This window comes from Branchiostoma floridae, chromosome 17, assembly GCF_000003815.2.
Source record: "Branchiostoma floridae strain S238N-H82 chromosome 17, Bfl_VNyyK, whole genome shotgun sequence".
In the NCBI taxonomy this organism is placed as follows: Eukaryota; Metazoa; Chordata; class Leptocardii; order Amphioxiformes; family Branchiostomatidae; genus Branchiostoma; species Branchiostoma floridae.
The window spans coordinates 3,131,499-3,142,185 of NC_049995.1; the positions used below are offsets into that span (position 1 = coordinate 3,131,499).

The 10,687-nt window shown below is 41.7% G+C and overlaps 2 protein-coding genes across 2 annotated transcripts in view; both read right to left on the bottom strand.

The window, feature by feature from the left end:
• Nucleotides 1-3,179: 3,179 nt before the first annotated feature.
• LOC118404672 (cubilin-like) lies at nucleotides 3,180-5,468 on the bottom strand. The gene is made up of 4 exons (XM_035803912.1): nucleotides 5,141-5,468; nucleotides 4,646-4,750; nucleotides 4,166-4,262; nucleotides 3,180-3,622 (listed from the first exon to the last, which is right to left on the bottom strand). Exons 1-4 carry the CDS (start codon nucleotides 5,457-5,459, stop codon nucleotides 3,331-3,333), a joined length of 813 nt encoding a protein of 270 aa, XP_035659805.1. The 5' UTR covers nucleotides 5,460-5,468; the 3' UTR covers nucleotides 3,180-3,330.
• Nucleotides 5,469-5,921: 453 nt separating this feature from the next.
• Nucleotides 5,922-10,687, bottom strand: part of LOC118404908 (soluble scavenger receptor cysteine-rich domain-containing protein SSC5D-like) — a 14,372-nt gene continuing 9,606 nt past the window's right edge. Inside the window, exons 2-4 of the mRNA XM_035804290.1 lie at nucleotides 8,160-8,287; nucleotides 6,755-6,950; nucleotides 5,922-6,241 (exon numbers count right to left, since the gene is read on the bottom strand). Coding sequence (XP_035660183.1) covers nucleotides 5,922-6,241; nucleotides 6,755-6,950; nucleotides 8,160-8,287 — 644 coding nt within the window. The remainder of the gene's footprint in view (nucleotides 6,242-6,754; nucleotides 6,951-8,159; nucleotides 8,288-10,687) is intronic.

A 10,687-nucleotide genomic window follows, 5' to 3' on the forward strand; every position in this document is an offset into this window, starting at 1 on the left:
TAACCATTGACTTTTGTTGACGTCAGCGCACTCATGACGGTCACGCGACAAGCAGGGGACAAAGTCCACCTGCGTGTTTTTATTCAATAACACATGACAAAAACAATGGGGCGCGGCAAGTTATAAAAACTTATTTTAACACTTGTTTTTGTCACGCCAGGTGCATTTATCTTGCTATATCGATGGGTTTCTTAGAAGGCAAATGTTTACCTGGAAAGATGGCTACATCGATTAACATGAATTATAATGTCCTTGTTCACATGATGATGCAGATAATGTCCTTATTTGCATGTTATATTAACTATGTTAGCTTCCATGAGAATAACACAAGTCATTAGAAGTATGACAGTCTCATCAAAGCAACGAAGCCTATTGTAGCATTCACTCATTAATTATGTCATGGAGCCATAATTTGCATAATTCATGTTTAATGGTGGTCAAGTTTTATCAAAAGCCCTGATGCTGCAAGTAGGAAATTCGCATAATTACCGTCTATGAAATTAGACTTAATTACTATGCAAACTAGTTCTTCTCTTTCTCAGTTGCATATGAAACATGGTTGTATAGTACTACAATCTTCTTTGTAAACTTTCCACACGTATTCTTAAAATTAGATCCTAACTAATAATATTTTCATTCATTCATTCACCACCACTGATTTTGGTCCAAACAATTGGAGCCAAGAGACGTATTTTTTTCATCTTGATTTATTTCAACATTCTATAGAATTGCTGTGAATATGATACAAATATTTACAGGTTAATCTATGCAAAACGCTAGAAATAAATTCTGCCTGAAACAAACATAACGTTATAGAACGTACACTAAAAAGCTTGATCTCTCTTTTACTTTTTACGTTTTAGACCAATAAGGTATACTTAGCCACTGATAATCATACAATCTGGAGCTCTGTTGTCTCTAGGGTACTAAGATATTTCGCCCGCCTGTTCATTGGTGCATTGGGGATTTTTAGTGTGTTTGTTTCAATTACAGAAATATACCCATGCTTAGTAGAGCAGGGGCCTGTAAAAACACCCCTATGCCGGCCCGTTGAAAATGATCACCAGGTTACAGCATAAGTAAACAAATATTTGTCTTATTCCCCTTGGGGTAATGCTAGTATCTAGATGGTAATTACGCACTTTGGTTCTTGTTTTACATACACATTTAACTACATACACAAGAACGATTATAATAGAAAAATAGTCGTGGTAGACAAGCAAACATTTACAGCAATTTGCCCTTAAAATTTTATATGTGCACAAACAAAATATGAACAATTTCACCATGACGTAATTACATAACAAAGGCTGCATAAGCATCTGAAGCTTATATGAAATATAAAGTATGATCTGTGAAAACAAACTGTTTGCCTTATGTATTTCATATATTGATCAATCATTATGGGTCAACTGCTACTGTAACAATGGTATTACATAAAAAAATCAAATTAAGCATTTGTAGTGGAATTACCGTGAATGCTAAGTTTACTGCTTTATTTTATAAGCTACAAAAGTTATGACTCGAAACGAAAGATCATATTCCCATTTACACTATAATATCCACTTTGATATATACAGTGTATCACTAATATACTACAACAAACATCTCTAGTTCTAAAAGTCTCGTTTGGCCCCATATGAAAATCAACTAAAATTTATTAATTTTACGTTTTGGACAAACAATGACAAATGTGGCACTACACTCAAGTTGACAACTTATTTTAACAGTGCCACTAAAATATACAACGTACAAAGAACAACATTCTTCATAAGGTAAAAGCTAGACGCATAGCCTTATTGAGGCCCCTCCTTTTTCTTTTTTACTTCTTTTTCTTAACATTCATGTGATTGATATGAAACCCTAAGATCAATTTTAAGAACAACATAAGAAACCTGCCTTTTTGCAAATCTCGCGTCACATCGCAGCTATCACGTGCCGATTGTCTCGTGAGTTGAAGAAGACAGCGAGAATAAAATATTCGTGCTGTATTGAATGATTTAAGATGTTACAAAGTAGCTACATAACCTTATTTATCTTTGGAACAATAGCCCATCAACATTTTTGCGTTATCTTTGTACTATGATTACCTCCATGAAATGTCATGGAGGTTATATTTTACCCTGCGTTTGTGTGTCTGTCTGTCTGTCTGTGTGTTTGTGTGTGTGTATGTAAACAAGATAACTCAAGAATAGCTGGGTGGATTGGTTTCATACTTGGTGTGTTGGTAGTGTGTGATGAAAGCTGGAAATGATTAGATTTTGGGCCCCCTAGCGGCTCCCCTTGGTACTGCAGCGCAACTTCCGGTTTTGCTATCTTGGTGTTCTGAACATGCTATGGTCACGATTTTTAAGTGTTAGATAGCTCTTGTGCTCAGGAAGAAATGACCTAAGTTTGGGCCCCCTAGCGTCTAGTTTTGGGATAGCCAGGGGCATTTTTGTCAAAAACTTCTGAAGACGATAACTCAAGAAGGGAACAACGGATTTTCATCATTTTTGGTATGTAGGTACCTTAGACAATGTTGTACATGATAAGATACTAATTATACAAAATAGGAGCACATTTGCATAATTAATGAGAATATTCTATCATAGCAGTTTTTTCAATGTATCTCTTGTTCCAGACATGCTATGGTCTTGACATTTAGGTGGTAGATAGCTGTTAGTGCCATAAACAAGTGGGGCAAGTTTCAGCCCCCTAACATTCAATTGTGGAATTGCAGGGGTGTTTTTGTCAAGACACTCCAAAGAGGATAACTGCAGAAAGGAACGACGGATTGCCTGCATTTTAGGCATGCAGGTAGCTTAGGCAAAGATGTTCATAATGATATACATGTTATGCAAATGAGGACTTAATTTGCATTATTAATGAGGAAATTGTATAGTTCCATTGTTTTCAATAACTGGACCTCAATACATGTAACACATGTTAATTATGATAGGTGGAATATAAGCAGATACCAAATATGGTAATAAGGAACTTATTTGCATGATTTATGTAAAAATTGCAAAACCACTTTATGATTAATAATGGGAATTTTATAATTGTGACATGTCTACGTTAGTCAATGATGAACAACACCATGCATAAATTATGTTAATTTGTTAGTCAATTGCATGAAATTTACGAAAGCTCTAAAATTTCATGGAGGTATGAGGTCGCCGAACTCTAGTTTTTTTTATTTTTTATATATTGATCTTATGGGGTGGTCCCTTCAGTCAGCAGACTGATTTTCAAGGGAGCCCTGTATAATATCACAGTGATTCTCTTTCTACGCATTTCAAAAATTCAATAAAAGTCTGACGATCGACGCTAATTAAGGTTACGTCATCAGGGCAGGTCGTGAGCAGGCGGCGGTGGCGGCCAGCTTTCCCTCAGGCCCTGCAGGAAATGTAGACTGCTCTCGTACTCATTTCCGCCAGGCGGCGTTCCTGAACCGTCGTCGCTGCTCGGCGACTCGTAAAACGCGTTGGGGGAGGGTGTCGGGATCTCGTAGACGTTTTCTGACGAGTGCGCGAAGGGACGAGTGCGCGTGCGCGCTTCTAAGCCCAAGGTGGTGTTCTTGTTCTCAAAGACGACGTCTGGCATCTCGACCACCTGTTGTCTGTTGTTCTGTTGTTTTCTATTTGTAATAAAAAAAATAATGACAATGATATTGCCCAATGACAATAACCTTTACTGCATGACCATGCCCAACATGGGCAAAATGAATTGAGTTTTGTAACTAAGGTCTTGAGAGGTTACGTTATATTTTAATCATTTCTCTCTCCTTAACAAATTGTGTAGAAAAATGTACATTTTTTTCATTGCATTGTAATTTTGGGACGACATCATTAATCATACGTAAACGTTTCATCCATTGTTGAAGTACATGATTTTTGCACATATCTGTGTAGTAAAGTAAAGGCAAGTAAGATTAAATATAACCAAAATACTAACGCTGTGGGCGTCTGTCGAAGGCTTTCAGGAGGACATTTGCACTCACGTGACGAACCCGCCATGTTTGATGATTAAACTTGGAAGTTGTCACGTGGCGGTCGCGTGAACAGTGCATGCATGAATCCCCAAATCTACAGTTCTCACTCTTTCAGGTTTGCACAATCAGATTAGTGGATGTGACACTAACAGAAAAACAATAAAACAGTAAATAAAAACATTGACGCACCTTTTGGTGAGAACGACAGCCAACATTATTGTACAAAGCACGAGCACTACTACGCCTGCGCCGACTGCTATCCCTATGATCAGCACCCAGTTGGTATCTGCAAAATAAATTTTAAAAATCAGCCACTCACTCATTGGTCAAACTGCTGATTATCGTGCTATCATTAGTTTACTTGAAATGCTAATTGTGATGGACAGTCATGGTTGGATCAAAGCTTCATCAGACAGGTTCTTGTGATAGCATCCTTACCACAGCGACACCTTGCGGGAAGAAACAGGAGGACTTAGGCCCTCAGCAATTGTCAAAACGATTGCCAGATGAAAGTTGTTTAGTAGCATTTGTGATCTAGAAAACAAATCGTCGTCGGTCTTTCTTTAAAATCTACTGGTTGGTAGAGCCAGTCACTTCAACCACGAAATTTTCCCAATATTCAGCTTGAGGTTAATAGAAAACTATTGGGGGAATAAAGCAATAACATACTGAAGTCTTGGTGGGTGTGCGGTTCTATGAGAAGATCGTCTTTCGGTGGCCAGCACGCTTCCCGCCACTCAGCTGACTCGTTATACACAGTGGTCCGGTTAAGAGCTGTGTGTGATATATAAGTATGTATAACAGTTTATCATTCGGCGACTCGTTATACACAGTGGTCCGGTTAAGAGCTGCGTGTGGTATAAATGTGTATAACAGCTCAACATTTAACATGTGTGATAATTATGTATAACAGCTCAACATTCAGCCGATTCGTTTTACACAGTGGTTCGGTTATGAGCTGTGTGTGATATATAAGTATGTATAGCAGCTCAACATTAAACAGCCTCGTTGTACACAGTGTTACTGTGTGTGATAAACATTTCAAATAATTTCTAGTAGCTCAACATTCAGACTCGTTATACACAGTACTAGTGTGATAAATATTTGTAACTGTTCAACGGTTCCTACAAAAGTGCACTGAACAATGCATGACCTTCAACTGACCTTGATATGTCATAACGAATCCACGCCCTGTCTTACTTGACGCAGACCGGAAGGAGATGTGTAACGTTTCGGCACAGGTGATTCCGACTTCCGGTATGACGTCACCCGTGAAGGTAGTCCTGAATCCAGCGGCTGGATCCTCCATCGCGATGACGTCACCATCCGACAGTTGGAGCATGGTGAACTCTAGATCGATCACGTGATATTCGGGCACTGTGATTGTCCACGTGCACGTCACGTGTTTGGTGTAGTTGCCAGGGAAACCAGGTGAGTAGATGAAGCCGTCTGTATCTGTCAAGTTCCCGCCACACGCCCCCATAGTAGCTGGAGTATGTAAATGCTATGTTAATCAAATGCTATGTTAATCAAAGGTACGTATTTGTGTAAAGATCATGCGTACATTTTGCATAACAGATTGTTGCAAGTTGGGGCAACATTTTCTAGCCGGCGTTTGCGGGAATGGATATTATAATCAAAAGACCACAAAACACATTAAAAGAATAGTCATGGCCACAATTGTGTGAATATCTCTTGCCATATACTTAAAATTTCCCGCAAACAGTCCTGTTGTGCGTCGGCTGAAAATATGTGACCTAAGACAGTAAAAGCCAGTTAAATGCACAACGGATTACCGCACACTTCTGTTAACTGCAAGGAATCCCAAAACCCCGTACCGGTGCAGTCCAGCTGGATAACTTCGCATTATTGCGCATTGCGGATAATATTTAATTGCACGAAATACGCTGGGGTGTGCATTTAAGCGGATTCTACTATATTATTTTTATAAGCGCCCCTTACCGTCGTATATTGTGAGTCTGTTGCTATTTTCCAGGTAGCCACTGCCACACACTTGGTCCGGGTCCCCGGCACACTGGTCCTGGCACTCTCGGTCCTTCCGTCTGTTCCCCAGCCGAGTGAAATGCTCGTCCTGACCGCAGAAACACTCCGTCCCTCGCTGGGCCCCGGCGTACTTGTACCCGAGTCCTCGGCAATGTTCGGTACACATCTGAATGGTCATCGCGAATGTTCGGAGGTACTCGTGATAGAACACTCGGTCGTCGGGGAGAAGGAAGTCTCGGTAGCAGCCGAGATATCCGGGGACTGAAAAAAAGAGCACAATAATGTGGTGCAATTGCTCATAAAATGTAATATTTGCTTTTGGCATAGCGTGTCCTCCAGTAGATATGTATAAAATACATCTGCAAATCGATATATGATGCAGATTTCCTTGCTTCAGACTTGCTGCATTGCTGTTTCTCGCCGCTAATGTAGTTTTTTTTTTATTATTCTGTTTTCTTTAGCCAGGGTAGCCCAACTCAGTGTATCACACTGCTTTACAGTGGGGCCAGAACACAATCCCAAACGTGGCTAAGTTTGTATCCCCCCACGTATCCTTTCATCACATGGCTTAATTTTCATTGTCAGAAGACAGCCTCCTTGATCCACCGGATAGAAAAAAAAAAAAAGAAAACTCCAATATCCTATGTTCTACATAATTTCTATGTTCTATGAAATTATATTCGAATCTTCAAACTCTTGTGACAATTAAGACACATTTATAATCTTATGATAAGTTTATAATCGCGTCATCATGAATGTTATTTATGACCCTACCGTGACAGATAACGCCCGCGTCCTGGCTGTGATCACAGAAGTTAGTCTCCCACCCCCCGTGCGCGCACGCCCCCAGGTTGTCCTCGGACCCGTCACACCGCAGCTCGCTCAGCCAGATCCGCCCGGCCCCATGGCTGAACCTCCCGCCGCCGTGAGCCCACGCCGCCCCCGGGAAACCCAGCTGCCGACACGCCACCTAGAAATGGGTTCGTTATGGTCAAGGTGTAGATTAAATCTACACGGTAAAGTTTTAAACATTCACAACCATAATTCTACCCTAACGGTAAGTTTGTAGGGACGGTAATAGTCAAGGAAAGTCAAGTTGACTAACGTCCGTGGAATATTCATGGAGGTAAAACTTCTGAACATGCTATGGTCCCGATTTTTGGGTGTCAGATAGCTCTTGTACTCCGAAAGAAGTGACATACTAGTAAGTTTGGGCCCCCTAGCGGCTAGTCTTGGGATAGCAGTGGCATTTTTTTATATATTTGCTTTCGGGCAGACGAGGACATTGTGGCACAGAATCTCAAGTTGCAAAGTACAGACAGAAGGCAAAGGTAGGACCGAAGTCAGGTACCAATTTTTACACAAGCCGCCCCCGGGAAACCCTGCTGCCGACACGCGACCTTGAGTGGGAGCGGGGAAAATGGGTTCGTCATGGTCAAGGTGTAGTTTAAATCTACTGAGTAAAGTTGTAAACTATCACAATCATTATTCTACCGTAACGGTGAGTTTGAAGACTTAGGCTGTAGTGTAGATACATGTACATGTACTAAGGTATGCAGGGACAACGCTAGATAAATCTATGGCATTTGTTCGAGGTGAGCTACATTTGTGGTGTTGAATGAAAGGATAAAACTTCATTAAATGTATGGTAGGTTTATGGGGATGTCAGAAGTAGGATTTGTTACGTTACGGCCAAAGTGTAGTCGGCTCGTACAAAGCTCCTTGCTATAATACGTTGTGAATTGACGGTACGTCTGCAGTCCAGGCAGTCAAAGTTAAATAGATCTACGGTAGCCTACAGGGACAAACCAAGATTAATCTGCACGAGACCTACGGGAGACGTGCGGAAAGGGGTTCGTCATGGTCAAAGTGTAGACTAAACGTAGGCCTGCAGGGGCATGCGCGGATAAATGCACGATCGGTCTACAGGGACTGTCAAAGAGTAGTCTAGAGTCAGAAGTAAAGCTTGCCCTTACATTTCACGTGTGTTGACCATTCTTCCAAATCTACGATAAGCTGTTATGTTGAGGACACAAGCGGATAAATGTACGATAGGTCTACAGAGACAGTCAAAGAGTAGCCTAGAGTCAAGTAAAGTTTGCCCCTACATTTCACTTGTGTCTTTTCTTCAAATCTAAGGTAAGCTGTTGAGGACACCTGTCCATGAACTTTGACCTACCTCTGCGTCCTTGATTCCCCACCGATCGTCGCACACCGTCCCCCACTGCCGCCCCATGATGTCCTTGTCCCTGACCTCCAAACGACCTTCAAACGGGTTCCGTCCATCTACAAGTCTCAGCTCCAACACTGAGCAGAAAACGGTTTCAGAAAATCAGATTTAAGTTTAAGAAAGAAAGAAACTAAAGGTGTCATTGAAATTAGATATTTAAAGTTTCTCCATCATTCACGCAAAACTTCTGTGAAAGCTTCTGTGAAATCTGTAACGGGTGGGGTCCATTTTCCGACAACCGTTCTGAGGTGGATGCGCATGGCTTTTGTCATCGTATGTATTACAGTGAACTCATCCAAAACAAGTTTAGACATTGTATACATCCATATAACTGTGATTGAAGCTGTACAGATATATATTTCGTTCTGCACTGAAGTTTGACAGCGCACGAAACTCACGACAGGTTTTGGCTTGCGGCCTAATAGAACGTTTGGAGAATGGACCTCTCTCGTTACCCCTTTGGCGGGACAAAACAGCAACTCGTCGTGACGTCACAGAAAGGATTCCTGACTATACTTAGTCTAGCTAATGAAGGGGGTTTATTGTGATCAGAGAGCACACCGCAGACAATGCAGCTGATTACAGAGATATTTTCGGAAAAGATAATGTGTCTACGTGACTGACAGCAAACGTAAAATTTTACTGGCACTTTACTGCAATATCATTTGTACATTTGACATATTTTTTATGAGACTAAAATAGCTTAAGACCAAATACATTATAATTCGAGAGGTTGATTTTTAATGGACTGTTCGAAAGACATCTTGCTCAACTAAAACTATAGCCTCTTTGCAACTAAGTAGGATAGGCTGTAGTTTAGATACCCGCCTGTAGATGGCGCTTATCCCTTGGGAAACCATTTTTGTCGAACTAAAACGCTGTAGCAATACCCATAATATGTTACACTGTCAATCGACCCACCGATCTTTTACTGAAGGGAAGTAACTCTCCATTACTTGATACAGACACAAGCTGTTACCATGACGACAAAGCTGGTAAATTGTGCGAATCGGACAACAACAACAAACAGTGGTAGGCCGTGTTTTGTCAACAAACGTTGTCATGATAGGGTTAACATGAAGACAGGCCGGGTCCACTTCGCTCCGGTACTTGAGCCGACTAAGTTGTCCTTTCTTTGCGTCACATCAACCGTATCTAAGCTGGATTTCGATAGCCTCCACCAGGCCTTCCTACAAGGGTGCGGGGATCGTAGAATTCGGGGGAAAATTGGGAAATTGGCCGGAGGAGTCAGTCCACGCTTAGGTTCATATTTCCCCTCCGGCTGCACGGCCGACCAACTTCTCTGGTAGCAAAACTCCCCTGGCAAATTATTCTCCTTATAACAGCCAGTCTCCGTGCTTAACATAAAGAGAACAGCACAGAATAGAATGCCCGATAAAACCCCCTCAAACACGTCAAAAGAAGCCAATGCCATCTCTGATTGGATTTGATCATGAGGTCGGTGCTTGGTTGGGAGTAGCCTAAAATCCATTTTATACTAGCTCCCTTTTACTCCTATGATCGCATTAAATGGTGACTTTCCTTAATGTTTTTTTTTTCTATTCTCCAAAATGAATAATTGGCTGGCGTCAACGACCAACTTCCAACCGCACGTGACTGTTATAGTTGGCGCACGACTAATTCCCAACTATGGTCTAGAGAAGGACGGGAGGCCATGGTCGGCTATGTGTGACAGCGGCTTAAATCACATGCTAGGCAAGTGACCAACCCATTCATAGGCGTCTTTTTGTCTGCGCTGACATGGTTTGATATATAGACTATGTGTTACTGTCAGAGATCGTGTCAAGTAACAGGACAACAATGTAGTCTGGTCACCGAGCTATGAGCCCGTGACTTCCAGACAGTCTACAATGCGGGTTCTTCCTAGAAACACGTTTAAACCCGCAGGGTACTATCTAGGTAGTCTCTACGCCAGTGGAGTTTTGCTACCAGAGGAGTTGATTGGCCGTAGGGGAAACATTAGCCTCAGCGTGGACTGACTCCTTCGGCCAATTTCCCGATTTTTGCCGAATTGTACAATCCCCGTACCCCCGTAGGAAGGGCTGGTGGAGGCAACGTTCTAGGTAAACTCCCAGTCACATACAGCCAACCATATGGCCTCCCGACCTTCGCCAGACCATCATCTGTGGTTTGGAGTTGGTCGGAATGGTCATCCAAAAGGACAGATGCAGCCCTAGCAAGTCGTACCAACCGGGACTCGGACATACGCCCTTTAAAACCTAGAAATTCTCACGGTGTACCTTACCTCTGTGTCTGAAGTCTGGCAAAGGAAGCAAGGAGTAACAAAGACAAATGAGTTAGTAGGTTAGTTGGTTAGTATCCTATGAAGGGTAGATACACACAGATAGAACACTTTCAAGTCAATAAAAGACAAAAAAAAAACGTTAACTGTTAGTATGGCTTTGGTTCGTTTCATCGGTATTCAGTACAATTCATTCACTCCCAAGTGCCCATTC